This window comes from Perca flavescens, chromosome 7 (assembly GCF_004354835.1).
Source record: "Perca flavescens isolate YP-PL-M2 chromosome 7, PFLA_1.0, whole genome shotgun sequence".
NCBI classification, from domain to species: Eukaryota; Metazoa; Chordata; class Actinopteri; order Perciformes; family Percidae; genus Perca; species Perca flavescens.
Window position 1 is genome coordinate 34,235,514 of NC_041337.1, and position 25,924 is coordinate 34,261,437.

At 42.5% G+C, this 25,924-nt stretch overlaps 1 protein-coding gene across 6 annotated transcripts in view; it reads left to right on the top strand.

Moving 5' to 3' along the window:
- dennd2da (DENN/MADD domain containing 2Da) overlaps positions 1-25,497 on the top strand; it is a 49,992-nt gene extending 24,495 nt beyond the window's left edge. For 2 of the 6 annotated variants that reach the window (XM_028582704.1, XM_028582707.1), the window contains 13 exons: positions 1,752-1,826; positions 4,322-4,414; positions 9,705-9,880; positions 10,304-10,416; positions 12,074-12,143; positions 12,255-12,332; positions 15,658-15,798; positions 16,763-16,911; positions 20,803-20,974; positions 21,118-21,168; positions 22,616-22,697; positions 22,788-23,033; positions 24,343-25,497. In XM_028582704.1, the coding sequence (XP_028438505.1) occupies positions 1,752-1,826; positions 4,322-4,414; positions 9,705-9,880; positions 10,304-10,416; positions 12,074-12,143; positions 12,255-12,332; positions 15,658-15,798; positions 16,763-16,911; positions 20,803-20,974; positions 21,118-21,168; positions 22,616-22,697; positions 22,788-23,033; positions 24,343-24,410 (1,514 nt within the window). In that variant the 3' untranslated portion in view covers positions 24,411-25,497. Of the gene's footprint in view, positions 1-1,751; positions 1,827-4,318; positions 4,415-9,704; positions 9,881-10,303; positions 10,417-12,073; positions 12,144-12,254; positions 12,333-15,657; positions 15,799-16,762; positions 16,912-20,802; positions 20,975-21,117; positions 21,169-22,615; positions 22,698-22,787; positions 23,034-24,342 lie in introns of all 6 variants that reach the window. The other 4 variants (XM_028582705.1, XM_028582708.1, XM_028582706.1 and 1 more) reach the window with 2 other exon arrangements.
- The last annotated feature ends 427 nt before the right edge of the window (positions 25,498-25,924 follow it).

Sequence of the window (25,924 nt, forward strand, 5' to 3'; positions counted from 1 at the left end):
GCATATTCGGGTTTTTGACGGTGTTTACATGGCCGTGCGCGACCGGGTTATTGCTAATATTCCGGTTTTGAACGGGTTATTGGCTGCATGTAAACGTAGTGACAGACTTTAGACCAGGTTTTTGTTGGTCAATGGCGCCATCACTTCCCGCTGCCTCAAGATAGCAATACGCCCAGAATGCACCTGAACACACCTCCCTGTAAGACCAGCACGCCCAGAATGCACCTGAACACACCTCCCTGTAAGACCGGCACGCCCATGGATGCTAGAGTCCGGATTTTTCTGTCCGGCACAGTTAAAATCAAATTTTTTTCCTCATACTAATGACACATGTAGGCTACGTTTTTATGTGACTAAGCCCTTTTTTATTAAGCAACTGTAGGAAGGCATTCGGAAATGTCAACAGATGAGCACATCAGCTCACACGGGGCAACAAGCGGACGTTAATCAGCCGTTATAATGTTCAACGTGTTAACCTCTCCTGATCGCTTCGTTTCCGACCGTGGTCAGAAAACCAGCGGAGACTGGTTACCTCCAGGGCCGACGTTATAACATGAATAACCACCAACTCTGCTCCGGTTGCATCTACAACACGTCTGCTTCCTCTTTCTCTATCTCTGTCCTGCCCACTTACCACACACACACACACACACACACACACACACACACACACACACACACACACACACACACACACACACACACACACACACACACACTGAGCTCTCTTAAAGGAGCCGCAGCTAGCCTGGGTAAACCCCGACAAACTTCCGGCAAATTTGAGATTTGCTCTGCAAGTCAGTCTGGCGAAGAGCCCATTCAAACCCATTTCCAATGTCCTCAAAATTGAGGCACCAATCACAACCGCTGAGGCGGGCTTTACACCAATCACAACCGCTGAGGCGGGCTTTACGCGACGAGGATAGCGCAGCGACGGCGAGCAGCTTTTTGTTTACATTCAACATGACGGCTACCAAAGCCGTGCTTCACGTGCTTCTTGCACAGGGAACCTCGTGAATTAACCTGCAACATGTCGGCCGTTTGGAAATTCTTCAGCGTGTGTGCAGAAGATAACAAGTTTGCAATATGCAACACCTGCAAGGAGAAAGTAGGGCGTGGAGGGACGACACCAAAAACCAGAATCGCATTTTTTTTTTGTTGGATATTGGATGTGAAAAGCGTCACCCGGACCGTTGCTCTGATTGGTTGAAGGACTATCCAATCAGCCCAGAGGCATTTGAGTGGCATCCGTTGGTGACGCCCCTCTGGGAATGAACTGTCAATGAAGCTTTCCCAGACCCACTCTCAGTTCCAGCTGAGAAGGGTCTGGTGTCAGCCAGGCTAAGCCGCAGCACCATTTTACAACAAATCATTTACAACATCGCGCTGATGTGACGGAGCCCGTCGGGTACCGTCAGGACCTGTCGGGTATCCTTGCCTTAATGGGCGCACAGATGGGCACAGGTGCATTTGCTATTTAAACGATGCGGGCGATGGACGGGAAATTGACAACTGCGTCGGTCTTAAACTAGCAAAGACACTTCAGTTGGGCTTTCTGCGCCGGGTGCAAGATAGGACCCAAGGTGTGTTTCACCCCACTTTGGTTGAAAGTACAAGTGGACGCAAACAGTACATGACCTTTAGTATTTTATAAGTGATGCAGGTAACATTATTTAGCAAACATGGTTTGTAATGGTGAGTCAATAGTCTCAGAACAGTTTTTTCACCCAGCTTTTCTCTGTGTTGTGCAGGTGAGCAGCCCAAAGCTAACCATACCTCTGACGTGGCTGGTAAACACCGTAAGTACAGGAGCTGGAGGACCAAGGGTGATTTCCTCTTCTACTCTTTTCTCTTGACTGTAAAGATAAGATTTGCTTTAATCAGTCCCTCCAGAAAAACGCAATGAGTGATAAAAAAAAATGGAAACAAACACTTGTGTGTGCATGTGTATCATAGACTGTAAGATTAGTCGACATAACATCCGTGGCGTTACCCACTGGTTTGTGAACTCCCGTTTTAAACAGTCCCTCCAGAAAAACGTGATCATGTCATCGCATAATTCAACACATAATCGGCCTATTATATTATATTTATTATATTTATGCCGGGGGGGCACATTTTTTCAAATACGCCACACTTTCGCCGAATAAATTGCCGATTTCCGCACAAACTATGCAGGGCTTGCATTATTTCATAATCCCCGCATTTTTGTTGCAAAAAAGTCCCATAATATATCTTAGCAGAAAGTTGAAAAATGTTGCGTTTACTTCACACTAGAGCCATTTTCCCCCGTTGCCAGGGGAACATTATGAAATGACGTAATTACGTGACGTGAATATCATCGAAAAGCAGCGTGTTGGGGGGGAATCACACTCTTTTTTTTTTTTTTTCTCTTTTTCATCAAACTGCAGTTTTTGCAAGTTCCCGCAATTTCATCGCATAAAATTGCATAAATATCCAGCATATTCCATCGCATTTTTTAAGAAAAGGACTTTTGCCCGCAACAATCACAAATAAAACTCAGCATTTTTCTGGAAGGACTGTTTAATCATGTTTCCTTGGAGAGTTATATAAAGGGTTCATAATTGTCTTTAAGGTACACTGTGTAGGAATTTCTCCCATCTAGCGGTGAAATTATATTTTGCATTCAAACGAACAGTGCTCTCTAGCGCCTCGCTTGTTGCAGCGACGAGGATTCCTTCTCCTGTGGTTCGCCATAAGGATGATCCTCCATTATGAACTAAAGAGCAGTTGCAGGCTTTCAAATTTGCCTCTCAGCGATTTTATAGGTTTTCAGAATGGCGAAACGACATGCAAGCCTCCGAAGAAATTCTTATCTGTATTTACATTGGACTTGCCCGCCCAATGTAAATACAGATAAGAAGGATAAGTTGGATCATTGGCAGAGGTCATTTTACACCAATAAGGACATATTTATGAATGAAGACATTGATTTTAGTTAATAAAATACTTAAAACCACTACACAGTGAACCTGTAAAGGATCAAGACTCAGTTTTTTTGAGTATTTGACCCTCCGTTGTAGGCTTGAAGAGGGGAGCAGCTGTTGGAATCGATTCCAGTGACGGGAAAAAAACCGCATATCAAAACATTTACAGACACTCGAAGGCAGGGTTGGGAACTATTTCCTGTATATACACTTTTTTATATATATTTATTGAGATGGTCTTTACACCCAGACAGCGATAAATAACTTCTGGGCTCTCGTAAAGAAGGGAAAAAGATCCGTCATCTCAGACTGATCTCCTAAAGTGGGGTATGTGTGACACGCCAATTCGTATTATTCGTGTTATCAAGACGCATAATCGCTTTTTAGCGTGTTTATCAACGCCGTTCGGTCGCCATTGACCTACATTACGTGTGAATTTTCGTGTGAACATCGACTTTCACCCAGGCGAGCCAGGATCGCGTCCCACGCGTGGCGTTTAGCAACGTTTCATTTTTTTTGTGAATTATTTTGTATTTATAAGCCTTCCCCAATGTTTCTTTCCTAACCCCAACCGTTTGTTTTCATAATCGTGTGACGTTGGTCACCGTCGTGATTTTTGTTGTTTTTTTGTGTTACTAAAGCCTTTCCCAATGTTCTTTTCCTAACTGGGGGTGGCAGTCGCTCAGTCTGTAGGGAGTTGGGTTGGGAATCGGAGGGTTGCTGGTTCAAGTCCCCATCGGACCAAAGTATGGTGGTGGACTGGTAGCTGGACTGGAGAGGTGCCAGTTCACCTCCTGGGCACTGCCAAGGTGCTCTTGAGCAAGGCACCGAACCCCCCCCCAACTGCTCGGGGCGTCTTTCCATGGGCAGCTCCCTCACTCTGACATCTCTCCATTAGTGCATGTAAAGGTACTGAGCATCTGTGTGTAATTCAAACCTGTGTGTAATTTGCGTAAGAACAACAGAATTTTTTTTTACTTTTTATTTTTTTACACGTGTGTGACGTTGTTCTCGCGATAGTACGGCACCTTCTCGCGATAAGACGCCACATGGCGACGCCACTGTATACATCCGCTTTATACAGCGTAGACATACACGTGGAAAGCTCAAAATGCGTCCAGATAACACGCCATTTGGCTTTAGGAAAGTGGCGTGTATGTTTACGCAAAGTCGTGATGCCATATTGGTCATCTGTAGCTGCTTTAATCCTGTAAACCACCACACACATCCCCCCTCAGTCACTGGCTCGCCGTCCACTTGGAAAGAACCAATTCAAATGTATGTTGATGTTGTGAGTTGTATTAACAGGGTAGGTGAATGTTGTTGTTGTTGTTGTTGTGAATGTCCCAGTATTGGTTTTGTTCCTCCAGTAGCGATCCCATCCGGACACGATGAAGGCGGACAACAAGGAGCCTTCAAGCGCTTCACTGCCAGGTTTCCCTCCTTCCGCAAAGGCAAAAGAGACAGTGAGTATGACATCATAGGGCTGGGACGACATGCCCATACATGGGTGCCGACTGGATTTGTGTTGCGATTCGATAGTATTAAGTATTGCGATTTTCTTTTCTTTCTTTAACAAAACCACAAGTTGAATTAAACACTTCTAGGGACGAGATATCATGAGACATTTCTAAAAAAACACTAATCGTTTTTTGAGAAGAATGCACAGTCGGTCATGTCAGTCGGTCAGTCTGACTTTTATTTCTGTCTGTAAAGAAGAACATAACATGGATTTTCTGCATTTTCTGCTTTCAGCATATGATCGGCGGTACCGTATAAACAGAAAATATATATCTATTTTTTTATTACTTTATTGTAGTACTTTTCTTAGTGTCAAGTGCAAAAAGCATTACATTCTTTACCGTACTACATTTCTTTCCCCCATATTAAGATTCAATAGATACACCATGAGGGAAGAGGGGGGGACACATCACACAACAGGGAAGAGAAACAAATACAAATAGAAATAATAAAAAACACAGAGACAGAAAATAAGACCACAACAAAACGCGTGTGTGTGCATATCCATCTACAGTATGCATTCATTTTATAATTAAAAAAGAGGGGGCAGCTCCACTGTGTGTGTGTCTGTGTGTGTATCCATCTACAGTATGCATTTATTTTGTTAAAAAGAGGGGGCAGCTCGTGTGTGTGTGTGTCTGTGTGTGTGTGTGTGTGTGTGTGTGTGTGTGTGTGTGTGTGTGTGTGTGTGTGTGTGTGTGTGTGTGTGTGTGTGTGTGTGTGTGTGTGTGTGTGTGTGTGTGTGTGTGTGTGTGTGTGTGTGTGTGTGCGCGTCTGCGTGCGTACAGTATGCACTCATGCAATTACAGAGTTTACTTATTCTTCTAACTTTATGCTCTGGATACAATTTATCCCATTTTTCTATTTGATTTCTGATTGTTGGAGTGAGTTTTAATAAAGAATCGATTTCAAAAAATCGTCTCAAAAGAAGATCACAATACATAGTGTTTGATTTCTCTCTCCCACCCTTATTACATCACATTACCACATCAAAGACAAATGTTCCACTCGTACATTTACCTTCCTGTGCACTGTTACCTTCAGTTATGTTATTTGCCGTCCACATGATGACAGATTTGCAATTAACCCAAATGCTCCTGCCAACCGCTGCGGGTGATGGCAAACCACACCCACCCTGCCACAGTGTGGAATCCAGCAACTTGTTAAAACCTTCCTCAACAGCCATTAGAAATGACTCCAGAGTTGAAGCAAAACATATAACTTTCACCAAAGTATGATTTCTTACAGCACAATTTTTTATTGGGTTTCATTACTATTGTGTTTGGCTTATTCTGGTGACTCAGTGTATTTGATATTGGGCTGTTACAGATGTAATGTGTACCAGAATACATTTACAAACCGCTCTGTCTGCGTGCCAACCATCTTAACAGTCGACCATGCATGCAACTTTTTGTTTTTCTGCGTGAAAATGTGAAAAAAATTTTTTTTGAATAAAGCTTTTCCCACGTTTTTGAAGATTATCCTGATGTTTTTGAAGATTGTTCTGACGTATATGTCACTTTATTCAAAGTTTTTGTCACTTTTTCTGCTGTTTTTGAAAATTTTCCCAACATTTTTGTCACTTTTTCTGATGTTTTTGTCACTTTTTTTCCTACGTTTTTTCAACGTTTTGTATTCTCAATTTTTCTTTACATGCTATAAAATTAACTAAAACGCCCAAATTCAATGCAAGTAGTGAACTGATAATTTATTTAACTTGTGAAGTGCGTCGTATAGAACCATCCACGTTATTTTGTTTTAAAATTTGGATGAAAGAAACCCAAAAATTTGGATATAGAAACTTTTTGAAAACGGGTCAGATTTGACCCGAGGACAACAGGACTCATGGCGGAGTCAGTCATTCCAATTAACACGGTACTGTAGTGTTTTTACCAAAACTTTACTCTGCTCAGAGTATCACAGTAGCTACCAACCAATCAGAATCCCTGTGACCCTCTGAGGACACACACGATTTTTTTTTTTACAAAACTCCTACTCAAAAAAGCCATATTACAAAATTAAATTCCAGACATTTACAGTATCTCCTAATTTAATCACATACAGTATAACCTAAGACTTCTCTTCTAAACTCATTTCAAGCACCAAAACAATTTGTACAACACGTCAGAAGTTAAGGCTCGTTTTCAAAAGAGATTTGAGGACATTTCAAAAAGCCAACATCAACGTTTCAGCTTCAGCGCCAAATTATCTCTTTACACATCGCTCTAGAAAAACATGTGGGCGTCACTAAACGGAAAGCTGAGTTTGTTCTGAACATTTTGATATGAAAATGCACAGGGATCAGTTATATGCAAATACCTTAAAAAGGGGAATTTAAGAAGATGTGTGAAAATGACCTCAGAGGGTTAAATCACTTCAAAGGAACAGGTTTTTTTACTTTAATTTTTTCATTTATTATACATGAAAGTTTTATTTATTTTTTTAAAGATTATTTTTGGGGCATTTTCGGCCTTTATTTTTGACAGGACAGATGAAGACATGAAAGGGTAGAGAGAGGGGGTGAATGATATGCAGCAAAGGGCCGCAGGTCGGAGTCGAACCCGCGGCCCGTTGGATTGGGGAGTAAACCTCTATATGTGGGCGCATGCTCCACCAACCGAGCTATCCGGGTGCCCACAGGAAAGTTAATTGTAACATTAATGGTGCGCTCTTTTTGTCTTGTAATCGCGACTAGTAGCTCGAGTGTGACGTCACATCCGTGTCGAAAAACGAGTAACCGCGGGGTTGTTGCGTTCTTTTTGTCACACGATACTACGAGTTGGAGAAAAGATGGATTTTTGTAACATTTTTAGTAATATTTAGGATTCTATTTACCCAGTTATTGACATATTACACAAATATATTTCACAGTTTGATACATGAAAATTACGTTTTGATTAACGTTAACGTTAGGCTACTGCTCTGCTTTCTGCTCAAGACTCGGCTTAAAGCCGCTGTTGTCATATAGCAACCGAGCGTCTCTAGCCAATTTCAGCTGCACAAGCTACAAAATAAATAATCAGGCGGTATTTAACTCCTAATAAGACTGTAGAGACATGTCTATAGGTAGCAGTATACAGCACTATGTTTAACTCCTAATAAGACTGTAGAGACATGTCTATAGGTAGCAGTATACAGCACTATGTTTAACTCCTAATAAGACTGTAGAGACATGTCTATAGGTAGCAGTATACAGCACTATGTGTACGACTTCTTCATTTGGTTACAACAAAGACAAAAGTGCTTAAAATTGTAGAAAACCACAATGTTTACTACGTGTGATGCACGACGTAGCCATCTTTGAAAGTGAACTCGGGGTCCTCCGAGTTCAGACGACTTGACAAGTTGTATATACGACCTTGGTTGCGTTCTTTTTACAACTTCCGGTTCGTAACTCCGGAAAACAACTCGTAAATCGACTTCGGTGGACAAAAAGAACGCACCATAAGTTACAATATGAACGGGCTTGACTCAGTTTAAAAAAACTGGTTTCCAGCAGGTTCCTGTTCTGCAGAAACATGGACCATTAAATGTAGGTACGGCACATGAAGACAGAAACATTTGTACAGGACATTAGCATGGGCTAGACCACAGGTGCCCAAATTCTTTCATATGAAGGGACAAAATGTATCTGGATGGAATGCCACGGGCCAAAAATAAATGTTGATGTTGAAGAATTCCATAATTCATGTAATTCTTCGTAGGTCAAGGTTAAGTTTATTTATAGAGCACATTTACAAGCAGTCACTCCTGCCCCAAAGTGCTGTACAGATACTAATACCGGTAACAGCATAAAAAGCATATTAATTAGCCAAGAAGAAAAAATAAAAACCTATTAAAAACATAGTATCCCCGAAATAATAATAATTAAAACACATGAAAACATGATTACAAACAATATTAACAATGTCACAGCTCAGCTTGTGTTAAAAGCCATTTCAGAGAGATGAGTTTTTAAAAGTGATTTTAAATGACTCAATAGAGCTAGCTGCTTTAATATTGAGGGGAAGAGCATTCCAGAGCTTAGGACCTGCAACTGAAAGCTCTGTCCCCTCTGGTTTTCAGTCTGGATCTAGGACAGTCCAAAAGACGCTGGTCATTTGACCTAAGTGCTCTGACTGGGGTATGTAAAATCAACATATCAGTTAAATAAGAAGGTGCCAATCCATTTAAAGATTTAAAAACAAAAAATAAAATCTTAAAATGGATTCTGAGAGCGACAGGCAACCAGTGGAGAGACGATAGTGCTGGGGTAATGTGGTCATAGCGCCTTTTCCCTGTCAGCAGATAAAATCGTAGATAAAACGTATCTATTTAATTTACAGGGAGGCTTACATTCGCGTAAAGCTCTGATAAATCACTTTTTATTGGCACAAAATGTATGTTTTGTAGTCATTAGGATTTTACAGCACTTTCAAAATAGGAGGAGAATAAGCATGAGCATGTCAAATACCATAGTGGAGCATGGGCCAAACTTGGCCCATGGGCCCCAAATTGGGCAGTCTTGGGCTAGACAGATGCAGACACATAAAACAACAATACAGACAGTGCTAACGAGACTTGGACAATACATGAACAATACATGTGTGCCAGTGTAACTGTTGAGAAGGTACAGTTGGTGTGCCTTTTTGAAATATGTGATAGATGGTAGTGTTCTGATGTGATGGGGAATGTCATTCCAAATGTTGGTGTTATGTACGAAAAAAGGATTTCTGAACATAGTTGTTTTTGTAGGGGTGGGGGGTGGGGGGACTGGAATGAGAGCCTGAGAGACTGACCTAGTGAGGCGTACTGGTCTCATATTGTGTGTTGGAAGAAGTGCAGCAAGTGCTGGCGAAGTGCTATTTTGAATCTGAAAATAAAATGTAATAGCGTGCAAGGTAATGGTGAGACCACTTTGGAAGATTACTGTGGATCTTGAGAGCTTGATTGTATAGTCCTGCTATTGGTTCGATAATGTCCTCAGTGGTAAGAGACCAGATTGGAAGACAGTAGGACATTGTTGAAAACACAGTTGCACGTAGGTAGGTTTCAGAAACGGAAAAAGGAAAGATATGATCTAATCTTATTATACAGGTGGAACATATCCTATCTATTTAAATCAAACCTTTGACACTGGACATTTCATTGTGGATTTCATCCTGTCTAAATCCTTTTCCCATGTACATCTGTGCTTATAGTCAACATTTAGAGATTTTTTTTTTTACATGCTTGTATTTCTAAATTTCTGTGTAGAAGTCAAAGACTTTGAGCCGACGGAGCCGCCGGGCCCGGCGGTGGCAGACGACGCGTCCAGGCAGCACCGCTACGCCAGCGGTCAGTACTTCTTTGAGTATCTGGTGGTGGTCAGCCTCAAGAAGCCCAAAGCCGGCAGCAGCTACGAACCTCAGATCACCTACCAGTTTCCCAAGGTCAGTGTGACGGTGCAACGCAAAACGTATTTACAGTAGGTCAGGCTGAAGCGTGATTCATGCTTCTGCCGTGGCTACGTGCGTAGGTACGTGGAGAAACCGACCAGATTTTTAACTAATTAACTAACTAACGTTTTAAATTTCTGTGAGTGATTTTTATGTTTGTGAGATATGTGTGTATGTTTGTTTGTTGTGTTATGGTTGTCTAATGAAGTATCTATCTATCTATCTATCTATCCATCCATCTATCCATCTATCTAATGATGGTGATGACAATGATGCATTTTATTTATACAGTGCTTTTTGCAACAGTCAAAGACACTTTCCAGTTTTTGAAAAAGGAAATACATATACTACAGAAATTCACACTTTTTATTTTTTTAATTAATGAATTAACAGAGGTGTGTGTTTGTTTACTTTCAGAGAGATGGGATGGCGAAATTTCAGAAGGAGGAGGAGGAGAAGACACTAAAGGCGCTCACCCTCTTCTGTTTCCCAGAGGGCATCAACTGGGCTCCTTTGACAGAATATCACAGGTACAACTGCTCCTCTGTGTTATCACGTTCTTTAATTCCTGTATTAATGCTTCACGTACAACAGTGATTACGCCTATATGCACATAATATTCCGGTTATTGCCCTTATTTCGAAAAAAAAGACGATATCCCGACTAAGCGGTTTACATGGTTAATGGAAGTGAATATTCCACTAATATTCCTGTTTACATGGCGCCGTGCAAAATGTGATTTTCTTTCAAAGTTACCCAGCAGTGGAGGACTTCTTCCAGGACTGAACACAGCCTCCCTCTTTTATTCCTTCAACCAGCTTCTTGTGGCGATGTGTCAGTCCTTCCAGAAAAATGCATTTTTTTGTGATTGTTGCGGGCAAAAATCCTTGATTATGCGGCACATTTTCTTAAAAAATGTGATGGAATATGCTATATGATATTTATGCAATTTTATGCAATGAAATTTGCGGGAACTTGCAAAAACAGCGGTTTGATGAAAAAGAGAAAAAAAAGTGATCCCATCCCCCCCAACATCCTGCTTTTCGATGATGTTCATATCGCGTAATTACGTCACTTCATAACGTTCCAAAGGCAACAGGGGAAAATGGCTGCTCTTGTGTGAAGTAAACGCAACATTTTTCAACTTTCTGCTAAGATATGTGACTTTTTTGCAACGAAAATGCGGGGGTTATGAAATCATGCCAGCCCCCCATATTTTGCACGGAAATCGGCAATTTATGCGGCGAGTATGGCGTATTTAAAAATTAAAATTAAAAAAAATCTCATTTTAAAAAAATGCGGCCCTTTGGCTGATTTTGCATTGAATTATGCGATCGCATAATCACGTTTTTCTGGAGGGACTGGATGTGTGCTCATATCCATAAACCTGTTGATATCCAAGTTTTTGATAATGTTTAAAAGTAGCTGTGTTCTTATTGGGTCTGCAGCCTTGCAAACTGTTGGCTGGTTGGTTTGTGTACAGAAACCATCGCCATGCACAGAGCTCATCAATAGCCATAAACTGCAGTAAAAACCCCGATTAAAAGCATGTTCCGAATGCGCTGTAGTGTACACATGTCCAAAGAATGCCTCTAAAAACCTGAATAATACTGTAATATCCCACGTCTTAATTGGAAAATGCTATATTCGGAAAAAGGCCTTATTCTGAATATCCAACCGAAATATGCTTATTTATATGACCCGTATAAAATTCTGAATATTGTCATGTTCGGAATAATAGTGCAATATTAGTATATATGTAAACGTACGTACTCAGTGTGCATCCTGGTTCTGAGTAGGGTTGGGTATCGGTTGGATTTTTACGATGCCGAACTGGTACTTTTAAAACGATTCCGATTCCTGAACCGATTCTTGAAAAACTGAAAAATGACACCAGAGATGTAATATGTTTACTAGCGATCACGTACAGTGAACGGTTAATATGCTTTTACGTTCGTTTTGGTGAGCCCAGAGGGGAAAATATGGCATTTTAAAAGTAGCCTACATTTATGGTAGCTAGCTAACGGTAGACTACAGAGAAAGGGGGATATGTTTACGTAAAATATTTCAGTCGACACATTAAGTAGAACCGAAATTTGCGTTGTAATCCGGTCCGATTCCTACCGGTTGCGTATTTCCGGTTGGTTTCGGTATTCCGGTTGTGAGTTTTTCCCTGTTTTTTCCCAGTGAGACTTTCTCCTTCGTTCTGACGGAGGTCGACGGCAGCAGAAGAAACGGATACTGCCGGAGGTTACTGGTCAGTGAGTAGACTGAAGCTGTCTTCACCGTGTCATCTTCATAATCATTTGGATCTCGTTTTTTCCCAGTGTTCAGTAAACATCCTCTCCTTTCACTCTCCCATCTGCAGCCGGGAGGGAAAGGAGCGCGGCCCCCCGAGGCTTACTGCATCATCAGCACCCTGGCTTGTTTCGGCCTCTTCTCCAAGGTGTGTTCAACCGAATGTCTCGAATCTCTGTTTGATTTCAGCTAGGGCTGAACGATTCAGGGGGGAGGGGAGGGGAATGTAATTGCGATTTTTTTCAGCCAGATTACGATTCGATTTGCTTTTGTCTTTTTTATTTATTTATTTTTGTTTTTTTTAAAGGACAAATCCGGCACAAAATGAACCTAGGGGTTAATAACACGTGTACCGAGTCGACCGTTCTCTGGGATATGTTTTTATGCTAATCGAATGTGACCAGTTTTAGCGCAAACCGCTAATTAGCTTATAAAGCTAGTCGTCGGGACACTGATAAAGTATTTCTACACCACTAACAAGGCTCAAAATAGCACCACACTTCCACGGTAGCATAGCAAGGGTCCCTACATGTAAATGGAAGCATTGAGAACTTTGTAAGTGTACAGACAGTTTATTAAAAAGATTGTCCCGCCCACAACTCTATCTGACTCTCTGTTACTGTGGATTATGTTGAAAGTTTCTCATTTATTACATAATTGCTTAAAGCATTTAAACAGGGTTTTGTGTTGGAGTGATTCATCTGTGGATTGTTTTCTGGATAAATGGATGAGTTTGGTCTTTAAAAAGTCCGCAAAAGGTGAGAAATGGGGATCAGTGTTTCCCAAAATCCCAAGATGACGTCCTCAAATGTCTTTTTTTTGTCCCCAACTCAAAGATATTCAGTTAACTGTCACAGAGGAGAGAAGAAACCAGAACATATTCACATGTGACGAGCTGTCATCAGAGGATGTTTGTCGTAAAAAATGACTTAAACCGGTTCATTGAGTATCTAAATAGTTGGCGATTAATTTAAAAGTCGACAACTAATCGATTCATCTTTGCAGCTCTTATGTCAAGAGTTAAAAAAAAAAAAAAGCCCCTACAGCCTTAATAAAGTTTTAGCTGCAGGCTGTATTTTGCATGTTGTCTTGGCAGCCGATTGAGTTCAAAGTTGTGCAACTGCAAGCTGTTGGCGGGGGACACGGGGCCATTGCTGTTGACACAGTGCAAACACATCGTCGTGACAACAGAGGTTGTTGAAGGCGGACTTTGGGCTTCAGTGAAGGTTGTTGTGTAAAGAGACCAGATAGAAAGTGAAACCTAGACAGGGTCTTGTTTCCTCTACTCCATTTGTAGGTCACGTAGGACACATTCAGTTCTTCATGTGCTGCTCGTTCAGCTTTTTTACTCTTTAACTTAACGCACACATCGCTGTGTGTTCCCTCGGTTTGTGAAAGACTTAGGTGTGCGTATTTGGCGAGGGGTTAGGCCTCCTTCCTCAAGAAAATGTGATGTTTTTCAATAAAAAAAAAAAGAGAAGCAATTTCTTGGCTGCCGATTGAGTGCAAGGTTGTGCAACTGCAAGGTGTTGGCTGGGGAAACAGGGCCATTGTTATTGACACAGTGAAAACACTGATTATTACATGTGATTATTTTCTGGATGAATGGATTAGTTGTTTGGTCTCGTAATGTTAAGAAAATGGTGAAAAAAGTGGATCAGTGTTCCCTAGGGTCCAAGATGACATCCTCAAATGTCTGGTTCTGTCCCCAACTCAAAGATATTCAGTTTCCTGTCACAGGGGAGAGAAGAAACTAGAACATATTCACATTTAACAAGCTGGCGTTTTTTGCTATATACTACTATACTTCTACTAAAGCTAAATTGGTATTGTAAGTGACGTTTCCCTTACCCAATTGATGTTGAATCAGGGAATGTAAGTCAAATTAAATGAATTTGCAGATTACATTTTGCAAGTGAGCTCTCGTTTTGTCTCGTGTTCTGAACGTGAAATTCCAAAAGTTCAGCGTGAATTAAGTACGAAGGGAAATGTTCCAGTTGAAGGTGTTTTTACCGTTGGCGTTTTTCACAGTTTTTTAACTTCGATAAATGCAACATCTTTCCTCAAGTCAACGAGTAAAATAATCGCGATTTCAATATTGACCAAAAACAATTGTGACTATGATTTTTACCATAATGGAGCAGCCCTAGTTGTTAAAAAAAGTGATTTACTTTGGTTCTACAGCTTGAGAAATTATGAAGAAGTTTGGGTTATATTAGCATTCATCTGTACTGTATCTATACTGGGGCTGTTGGAATGAATACCGAAAGTCAAACATAATTCGAATAGTAAAAAAATCAATACTATTTGAATGCTGAAATTACTATTAAAATGTGACGTTTTTTTATAAAATATGTTGAGTAATTTATTTTTTTAACCTTTATTTAACCAGGTAGGTCGTTGAGAACAGGTTCTCATTTGTAACAGCGACCTGGCCAAGAAAAGCATAAGCGTGCAAGACAACATAGAGTTTCACATTCAATACAATACAGGAATACAGAATACAATAGGCTACATAAAATACAGAATAAGTAGGCAGTTCAAAAACCGGTGCAAAGTGAGGTATAAGCAAGACGAAGGAGATGCGAAAGTAATATGGTAATAACACAATATACATGAACAGGCAGTCTATAACACTGCTGAGCTGTAGTGAAGAGCCAAACAAAACATACAGTACAACAGTTAGTGCAAATTATGATCTAGTTAGTGGTGTTGAATCAGTTATAACGCAATATATATTAATAGACTGTCTATGTAGATGTTGAATGTAGTGAAAGTAAAGATACACACTGCCATGGCCTGTCACCCAGCAGAGCGGGGTTCGAGTCCCGCGTGTGGCAGGACTTTTTAGCAGAGAGAGAGAGAGAGAGAAAATAGGGGACTGGGTAGTGATGTAAATCAGAAATAACACAATATGCATGACAAGACAAGTCTATAAAATGCTGCGATGTAGAAACACGTCAATAGGGGTGGTGATGGCGCAGTGGATATGACCCATGCCTTTGGTGTGTGAGATGTGGGTTTGATTCCCACTTTGATACATCAGCCAATGTGACCCTGAGCAAGACACTTGTCGGTTTGGATAAAAGCGTCAGCTAAAATGACATGTAATGTAATGTATTATACAGTTGGTGCAAAGTGTGGTCTAGATGATGATGTAGATCAGTAATATCACAGTATACATGAAGAGGCAGAATATATATATAAATGCTGAGGTGTAGTAAAGATTCAGTATACAGTTCAAATTTTGGTGTACAAAGGATTGTGTGACAATAAAGGTTGGAGGAATGACAAGATAACGTTAGCTAAGGGATCAAATATTATTCGAATATTTAAAAAAAAAAAAAAATGACATTTGAATGGTGTTCTAGAGGAAGATTGACCGCTCTAATCTATACTGTGTGTGTGTGTGTGTGTGTGTGTGTGTGTGTGTGTGTGTGTGTGTGTGTGTGTGTGTGTGTGTGTGTGCGCAGATATTTGACGAGGTGGAGAAGCGGCGGCAGATCTCCATGGCGATGATCTACCCATTCATGCAGAAGCTGAGGGAGGCTCAGTTTCCCGCTCCGGGAAACACAGTGGAGATTAAGAGCTTCATTCCTGGGTCGGGCACTGAGGTCAGTCAACAAAACCCTTTCCTTCTGCTCCTGAGAGTCCACGTAGAGTTCTGGTGTCGGACTCGTCAAACTGTGTGTGCTTTCTTTACCGCGTAAATACGGTAACAGAAGAACTACGCAGATTCACAGAGTCGTTTCTCTCCTTGTCTTGGTAGCAGCGTTTCAATGTATTATTTTTTTAAATGTCTGGGTAAAAAAACAACAACATTTTTTCCATTGAACACATCGTATTTTATTTTGAAACGCACTGCACGCTGACAGGGAGTCGGATTTCTATACTGCACTTTCTGTCCTTGAAGACACCTTTTAGGGACGCACCACATCCAGATTTTTGGGGTTCGGCCAAATACCGAATCCACTGGTTACGATTCTGTCGAATCGAATCCATCCTCAGTCCATTAACACAGTAAACACATTGATGAAGTAAACAACATCCACAGCAGTGTATTTTTAATTTTATTTACCTGAAGTTGCTGCATTCTGGCTTCTGTCTGGAGATTCCTTCACGCACAACTCGTATTCTTTCAGATGTTTCATACCAGATGTTGTAACAGTGGCCATGTTGTGTATAGTTTAGGGTCCTTGCCACCACCAGACCAATCGGCATTGCAAATTGAACATGTAGCTGGACTTGTCTTTCTCACAGCCTACTGCATTGAACGCTCCACCTAAGTAAACACCTTTCCGTAATCAACGGCGCCGTCACTACGGCGACAAGCGTAGTGCAAGTGTACGGTTCAGTTCGGTGGAAAAAACTTCTAAGGTTCGGCAGAAACCAGAACCCAGTCAAAAAGCCCAATATTCAACCGAATCCAAAGCCGAATCCTGGATTCCTGCTACCTTAGGAACGGTATGCCAGAAAGGTTTTAGTGGTTTTGAAACCGTGACTTTTTGAAACCGCGGTATACCTTGAACGCGGCAACCGGTCCGTGCCTATTTGTGACGGTGGTGACTCTCCCCCTAGATCATCAGTCTGACCCGGCCGCTGGATTCCTGGCTGGAGCACGTGAACTTCGCCACGCTCTTCGGCTGCCTGACCGACACAGAGGTTTTACTGGTGTTTGCTTCCGCCATCTTGGAGAGACGGATCGTCTTCATCGCCGATGAGCTGGGGTAACATTACACACTTACACAGACACACACACACACACATGCCACGGAGTTCGCCGCAAGCTTATTCATGCAACACGTGGGTGGAGTCCAGCAAGATGACCCGAGCTTTCTCTGTGGCTCTGGCTTGATACACGTGGCCCAGACCATTTAAACGTACACCAGTGACCATTTACAGTTTACGGCACACACTCACAAGTTTTAGTTTCTCACACCGAGATTACCAAATCAACAGCTCACAGCAAACGTTTTTACTTGCATGAGAAATCAGGCCAATTACAAAAGCTGGTCAGTCAGACATCATATTGCCTGAGCTCATTAGTATTTATTAGCTCGCCCAGTTGCGCTGGGTTAAGGATTCTGACAGCCAGGCTCTCATTGGCTAGCTGTTAGCCAATCAGATTCAAACAGCTTAGCTTGTTGAATATTAATGAGAACTGGTAGAAATCGAGCTGAGACTTCCTGCAGGCTTTCTACACCACGCTAGAATGGCTTGAAACAAGGTAACCAAGGCATTTCTTCCACAAAAAATGTTACAGAGTCCATGGTAGAACTTCAGACATTACCACAAAGTCATGAAATACGTGTGGCAGGGCACCTTTAAAAGACAGTCTTTGGTTTGCTTTTCTTTAAATGTAGTCAGTGTTTGCATCAAAGGAAATCATAATCCAAGATGGTTCCCAAATTACATGACTGCAGTCAAAATGAATGGTTAAAACATCCAGTTTAAAGACATCATCTGACTCCGTAATACGGCTTTACAGCGACTGAGAGCTGCAATAACGATACCAAGACCCAACACTAGCCCCCCCTGTGCCACCCGCTCTGCCCCCTCTCCTTTTGCACATGGACTAGGGACTGTCTGACTACCTCTGATCACTGTGCACTTTATTAATGCACCTTACCAATGCACTATATATGGTCATACTGCGTTCTGTCTCTACTATTATGGACTATGGACTGTCTGATTTCTCAGAACTCTATGCACTTTACTTGCTAATGCACTTTAATAATGGACTAACATGATCATACTGCATACTGTGTTTTATGTCTTTTTTTTTTAAACACTGCTATAAAGAAACAGCACTTTTTAATGATCGCACTACTGGTTAGATGTCAAACTGCATTTTGTTGTACTGGTTGTCCTTACTTGTGCAATGACAGTAAAGTTGAATCTAATCTAATCTAAAGTAAACAAAGCCGAAATCCAGCAGTGTCAGAGGTGTTTGAGTAAGGTCAGGCAAAACTCAGATCCGTGTCTTACATCCGCCTTGTCAAAAATATTGATTGCTTAATCGTGAAGATTTTGATCTTTCAAACATGTTATCAGTTGCAGCCCTAAATGAAGCATTTAAGTATTTTTTTTAAAGCAACAATTTCCTCTGGTTCCAGCTTCTCCGATGTTAGAATGTGCTGCTTTTCATTGTCTTTACAGTCAACCGATTTTAGTATTTTTGATCAGACAAAAAATGAAATTTAAAGATGTTTGGGCTCTTTAGAATTTGGTCAAATGATCATTCAGGACAATAATTGGCACAGTCATCAATACTGAAAATAACTGTTAGACCAACCAGCGTGGTTTAGAAAAAATAAGTTTATTCATTAGGGCTGTCCTCGTCTAAAGAAAGTCTTAGTCAACAAACTCCCATTCTCCACTGGGCGCGTCTGGGCTGCGTTCTGGTTTTGTTCCACCACGTGCCAAACCACACCGGGAGTATCTCAGAAGTGGAGCGTCTTGTCTGCCCAACTCGCAGATTATATTGTCTCTACTTGTGCTTTATAGAACGATCCTGTGTTTATTAAGATAGTATCTACCTTCCACTCCAAGCACTCCTGAAGTTAAACTCCATGTCTTCTCTTTTCTGACGTTGTCCTGATTAAAAAAAAAAAGATCTGTGATGTCATATTATGTTTTTCAAACTCCAAGATGAAACTCTCGTCGTTCATGGTGTTGTAGAGGAGACATATACAATATTGGGGGAGGGGGTGTCTTTTGGTAAATTGACTGGATGCCCTCGCTGTTCCACTTCCTGCCTGGCTGTCTGAACACCCTGCGGCTTGCGTGAAAATAGACCTGTCGCTTATCTTTAGCGGAGCGGAGAGCCGCGCACGCACGCACGCCTAGGTTTTTTTCATTTTTAGCAGAGATCACTTCAGGGTCACGCTATATGTGTCAGTTGAAAATATCAAAATTTTATGAAAAATCTCATCCGATTTTTCATTCAAGCACAAAATCGGAAATTTGAAAAAAGAGTCGTTATCCGTATTTTCATTTTGGTTTTGGAAACGAGTATTGAGAAAATAAGTCATTTCTTTCCTCTTTTTTTTTTTTTTTTTTCCTTTTATTTTGAAAAGGAATATAGGAATGATACACGGATTGACGTCCTATCCACCGAAGCGTCATGTGAATTCGTAAGCTGTGTGGGCGGAGTTGGCAACCGCTTTCAGCTTTCGGTTTCCTCTCTCGTAGATTTTCAGATATCCCTCCTCCATCCTCGCTCATAGCTCCTCAGAGATCGATCCTCAATCCTAGCTCCTCGGGACAGGAATAAGAGCTTTGAGACGGCCTTCACCAAGGAAGGCCAGAATAACTTCTGGTTCAACCGAGGAGCGAGGAGATATCAAATAAGAGTCTTGAGAAGCAGCCCTAATCGCAGCGCTCAACCAAGGCGTCTCTGCTGAAAAACCTGCTGCGCCTCCAAAGCTCTCTAGCGCTCCCTGCTGGGCCTTTTCAGCTGGGATAAATACTTTGAAATGTGCTTATAAAAGTAAAGCCGCCTACACATGAGCCACAGCAAAACCAAAAAACAAGGTAGGGCGCAGGGCAAAGAGGCAAAGCACAGCGGAAGGTCAGCGGCAACTAGGTCAAGGTGTGTGTGGGTGTGGGTGTGGGTGTGGGTGTGGGTGTGGGTGTGGGTGGGTGGTTGGGTTTGTGTGTCAAACTGTGTGTTGCTGTGTGTTTGGGTTTGAGTGTCAAAAATGTGAAAGACATGTGGAGGAGTGGATAAATGGTAGATGTGGGAGAGTGGAAGCATGGAGAGTGTGTGGTTGGGGGAGGTGTGTATGTATAAGTAGGAGCATGCATGAGTGTGGTTTAAGATCCTCTGGAGTAGAGGAATACTGTTACTAGTAGGAGTTGTACTCTGATTGGAGTATGAAATTACACAGTATGCTGATATATGTATTACTTCTGTCTGTCTCTGTGTGTGTGTGTGTGTGTGTGTGTGTGTGTGTGTGTGTGTGTACCTGTTTTACTATATTCGTGGGGTCCAAAAACTGGAGAATACAGTATACTTGTGGGGTCTGCACAGCCTTGTGGGGACCAAAATGCTGGACCCCACAAGGTTAACGGGCTGTTTTAGGGTTAAGACTTTAAGATTAGGGTTAGAATTAGGTTATGGTTAGAGTGAGGGTAAGTGTTAAGGTTAGGCATTTAGTTGTGATGGTTAAGGTTAGGGTAAGGGGCTAGGGAATGCATTATGTCAATGATGGGTCCCCACAAAGAAGTAAAACAAGCGTGTGTGTGTGTTCAAAGTCTTCACCCTAGATCTGTAATCGGGCCTTAAAAATAATTATAAAAAAATAATAAATAGAACTTTGAGCGCAGAGCAGAACGGCGGCAATTCTAAGCGGTGGGCGACGCCAAGGGTAGCGCTGCGCCTACTTGGACGGCACCGCTCTCCCCCCGTAGGAAAACCGGTGGAACGGCCAGCGCGGAGATGTTTTACCGTGGACCATGTGCAGGTGGCTTAACACCAGCAACACAAGCCTATCAACCACCAGACCAGAACACATCAGCCCTAGTTTCAACAAATCTGCCGATCAAACCTGGACAATTAGTTTAGAATCCGTTCTGAAATCGGCTCTCTTCTCTCTCTCTCTCCCTCTCCACAGCACATTATCCCAAGTCATTCATGCAGTAGCAGCCCTGCTTTACCCCTTCACCTGGCAGCACACCTTGATCTCCATCGTTCCAGAGATCCTGATCGACGTAGTGATGGCACCCACGCCCTACCTGCTGGGGGTCCAGAAGCGCCTGCTGGACCAGGTCACCGACCAGAGTGACGTGAGTTGTTCACGGAGTACACGACGACGACGAACCTCTTTTATAAGCAACCGAAACTTGACTTCATTTGTACAAGGGGCTGGTAGGGTTTGTGTATTCGCTGGACTCCTCATTCTGCTTTTTTCCTTCTTTCTGTAACACAGCTGCTGTTGGTCGACTTGTCGGATGATAAAAAGGAGACATTTATTGTTTCAGTAAGTGTCCTATCAACAAACATTGACTACATCATCTTTTGGTTATTCGATTCTACTTTTTTGGAATTTCAGAGGAAAGCATTTAGTCCAAGTTTAGTCTGGCTACACCACAGATGCATTCTGGGATAGGAGGAGGAAGAAGAACAAACGCTCTGGGTTGTTTTGCATTTCTTTGACAACCTCCTGTTGTCCTCGGCTCAAATCTGACCTGTTTTCAAAGTTTCTATGTCAGAATTTTGGCTTTCTTTCAACCAAATTGCACAAAAATTACACAAGTGGTGCCATAGAAACACTCTTTGAGCATAATTAATGATCACTTAACTACTTTCATTTAATTTGGGAGGTTTTATTTAATGTAAATGCATTTGGGGTGGGAAAAATGAAATTCCTGACTAAATTTGGACATATACCAGTCTGAGATTCTCTCAACATATGTTACTCTGATTTGAACTATTAGTCAAAATAATTCATAATTTCAGCTTTCAGCTAGAGGTGTGAATCTTCACTGATCTCCCGATTCGATTATGATTATCATGTCACGTGTAAAACAATGTAGGATATTTAATTCATAGCTTTTCAAGCTTCAAAAACCAAACATTCTGCAGTGGTCACATACTAAATAAATTGGATACATAAAACTATACAGCACTGAGCACATGGCACTTCATGTGTTAACATACCAGAATATGTAAACCAAAATGTTGTTAGGCTTACATTAAATTGTAAACAGAAATAATCGATTATGAGCCGGCCGATTATCGATGCAGCATCGTCCACGCTTCGATGCATCGATTATTTGATTAATTTCAACACCTCTACTTTCAGCACTCAAAAAATAGGTATATTTTAAATGATTTAAATGAGGTTTATTGGTCATGAATTCTAAAAAAATAAGTGTAGCACTAATAAGTTGGAGTTAGTGGTGAATCTGGTGGTCAAGAAAAAAGCCCCGCAAAAAAAAAAGAAACTTAAACCTTGAAAAAAGCGGCAAGAACGTTGAAATAAAAGGGTCTTTTTTTTACCCGGGTAGACAACACAAGGATTAAATGAAGTGAACTGTTGACACAATCCAGTAACGTGAGCTATTTAAATGAGCTGATACATGGTTAAACCTCATTGGCTCTTACCAGTGTATCTCTGTGTATACTTGGTCCACAGAAATCCCACCAATCGGTCCCAAAACCTCCCAGTTAGAGAGGAAACGCCCTTAACATATTCTTTGTAAATCTTTACAATCATTCCCCGAAAGAACCAAGCAGGCCTGCCTTGTCGCACCGTCCAAATTTTCAGCGTGTAGCTCGCTAGCTCGAAGTTTGTTGTTCCCCGAAGAGAACGGAGTTAGACAGCGGCAACCGCACATCGCCGGTTATCCGGGAACTGAACTGTCATTGATCCGGACTAGTCCAAGTGTAAACTTTTGTCTTAAATAGTAATCTTCCTTTTCCAGATTGGTGACGAAAGCTCTATTCTGCCCCCGAAGCTCCAAACTGAAATACTAGAGGAACTAAGTAACAGACAAAAAGTATTAAGTGAGTAAACTGCAGCCAAAATCGAACACCGGTGTGTGAGTTAGGAATGTAGTTTGATCGTCCCAAATGTTGCCGGTACCTTTCTTTCAGCGGTGGAGGAGATGAACCGGGTGGTGTCGGAAGCCTTCCTGCACTTCTTTGTGAAAACGGTCGGCCATTACTCGTCGTATGTGAAATGCAGCCGTGCCGGAGAGCGGGGGGTGTTTGAAAAGAGAAGTTTCTACAAGGCCATCGATTCCAAGACCACGCGGCACTTCGTCAAGAAGTTCATCCAGACGCAGATGTTTGACCTGTTCATCCAGGAGGTGGAGCAGCAGCAGGCTGGACCGCAGCAAGGTGAGGACTGACACACACACACACACACACACGCAGGCACGCACACACGCACGCACACACACACATACACACGCACGCACGCACACACACACACACACACACACACGCACACACACACACACACACACACACACACACACACACACACACACACACGCACACGCACGCACGCACGCACACACGCACGCACAGACAGATGCACACACACACGCACAGACATAAACACACACAGACACACACACACGCACACACACACACACGCACACACACACACACGCACGCACGCACACACACGCACGCACAGACAGATGCACACACACGCACAGACATAAACACACACAGACACACACGCACACACACACAGACAGACAGACGCACACACACAGAAACAGACACAGACGCATGCACGCGCACACACACACAGACGCACAGACACACACACACGCACGCATCCAAACACATGCACAGACAGACGCACGCACACACACACACAAACACACACACACACACACACACACACACACACAGACAGATGCACGCACGCACACATGCACAGACAGACGCACACACACACAGACGCACGCACGCACACACACAGACAGACACATGCAAGCACACAGACGCACGCACACACACACAGACGCACACACACACACACACACACACACACACACAGACAGACAGACACATGCAAGCACACAGACGCATGCACACACACGCACGCACACTAAGGCATGGATACCCGACCCGAGGCCGACGGGTCCCGATGGTTTCCCGACGGGCCGGGCCGGGTTCGGACAGATATTTAGAAATGATGGTCGGGGTCGGGTCGGGCTCGGTCACATCAGCGCGATAAGGCATCAGCTTATTAACGTGCGCTTGTTGGCCCGTGTGCGCTGATGCGATCATCTGTTGACATTTCCGAATGCCTTCCTACAGTTGCTTAATAAAAGCTTTCCACACAAACACACGTAGCCTACATGTGTCATTAGTATGAGAGGAAAAAATAAGATTTTAACTGTGTCGGGGTCGGGCTCGGGTCGGGCTCGGACACAAATTTCTTAATACCTGTCGGACGCGGGCCGGCCTCGGACAGAAAAATTCTAACGCACACACACACACTCTAACGCACACACACAGACGCGCACACACACACACACAGACGCGCACACACACATACACAAACGGCTTTTAGGAGGGGCGCAAAATATTTAACAAAAAATGTAACTCTAACTGTCTAGTTATAACAGCTTGGTGTTGGTACGGTGCACTGACTCGAGCTCCTGTCCCTTTTTTTTTTGTCTTTCAGGAATATTTCACAAAAAGATCCTCGAATACCAAGAGAAGACGAGAAAGGACAAGGCAAAGAAACACTAGCTGTCAGCGTGTGTGTATATATACAGTTAAAGGAGTCCATAGGACAAGATGTGAATGTAGCACTGTGTGTTTTATGCCCCGTGTCAGTTTTGGTTTTAAAGGCAGGGTTGATAACTATTTCCGGTATACACTTTTTTTTTTTATATATTGTTTGAAATGGTCTTCGCACCCCGACAGCAATAAATAACTTCTGGGATCTGAAAAAAGAACGATAAACATCCGTCGTCTGTAACACTGTAACAACGCCCACCAATCACTGCCTCGCCGCCGCGGTCCGCTTGGGCGGGGCAAGGAGGCGTTTTTTATTTTAAACCTTTATTTATTCAGGGTAGGTTCACTGTGGGGCAGCCTCTCTTCTGCAGGAATGACCTGATCCCATTCACACAGCTCCACATTCATACCTGGAAGCAGCAACCAGTACAACCACAGTCTGATCTGCTGGCCACTGAGCAGCTCACACTGGAGTGGTTGGAGGTTAAGTGCCTTGCTCAAGGGCACCTCAGTGGTGGTAATGAGGGAGGGGACAAGCTGTGCTCTTTCACTTTTCCCCACCCAGATTATATCCTGTTGGTCTGGGGATTGAACCGAGCGATATAATATTTAGTTCTGTTAAATATAATCCTATAGGTCTGGTATATTGAAGCTGTCTCTTGAGTGCCGTAACGTCTGCCGTTTTGGACGGTATTATTAATATAGGCAGTCAGGTTTCCCTGCACTGTGCGAGAACAGGCTGAAATTATAATTCAGTTTGCAGCAATCCACCAGCGTCGTGTTTGTTTTCAACATTCGGTAGGATTATATTAGGTGTTTGCCTACCGTTGTATGAGACAGGAAGTGAAACTGCGTTCCTCTCTCAGCTGTGCTCCGAAGCAGCCCCGAGAGCATGGGTGAGGAGTTAGACGGAGCCCCGACGAGATGCTACTTTTGAAATCTTGCTGGCTTTTTAACATTACCAAGCCTGCCTTTAAACATGTGTGTACCAATGTGTGAATTGCTGTACGGCTATGTTGGCTGCTACTCTGTGTAACACTGGCAGAATGAGGGACTTGAGCAGGAAAATCATTTCAAATAAAGACTAGTTTTTGAAGTCTGCGCTCCTACTGTCTCTGATTTTGTGTGTGTGTGTGTGTGTGTGTGTGTGTGTGTGTGTGTGTGCGTGCGTGTGTGTGTGAGACTATATTCGTGAGGTCCATAAGCCGGGAGTCCAGTATACTTGTGGGGTCCCGACAGCTTTGTGGGGCCAAAATGCTGGACCCCATAAGTTTAAAGGGCTGTTTGAGGGTTAAGACTTGGTTTTAGGATTAGGGTTAGAATTAGGTTAGGGTGAGGGTAAGGGTTAAGGTTAGGCATTTAGTTGTGATGGTTAAGGTTAGGGTAAGGGTTAAGGTTAGGCATTTAGTTGTGATGGTTAAGGTTAGGGTAAGGGTTAAGGTTAGGCATTTAGTTGTGATGGTTAAGGTTAGGGTAAGGGTTAAGGTTAGGCATTTAGTTGTGATGGTTAAGATTAGGTTAAG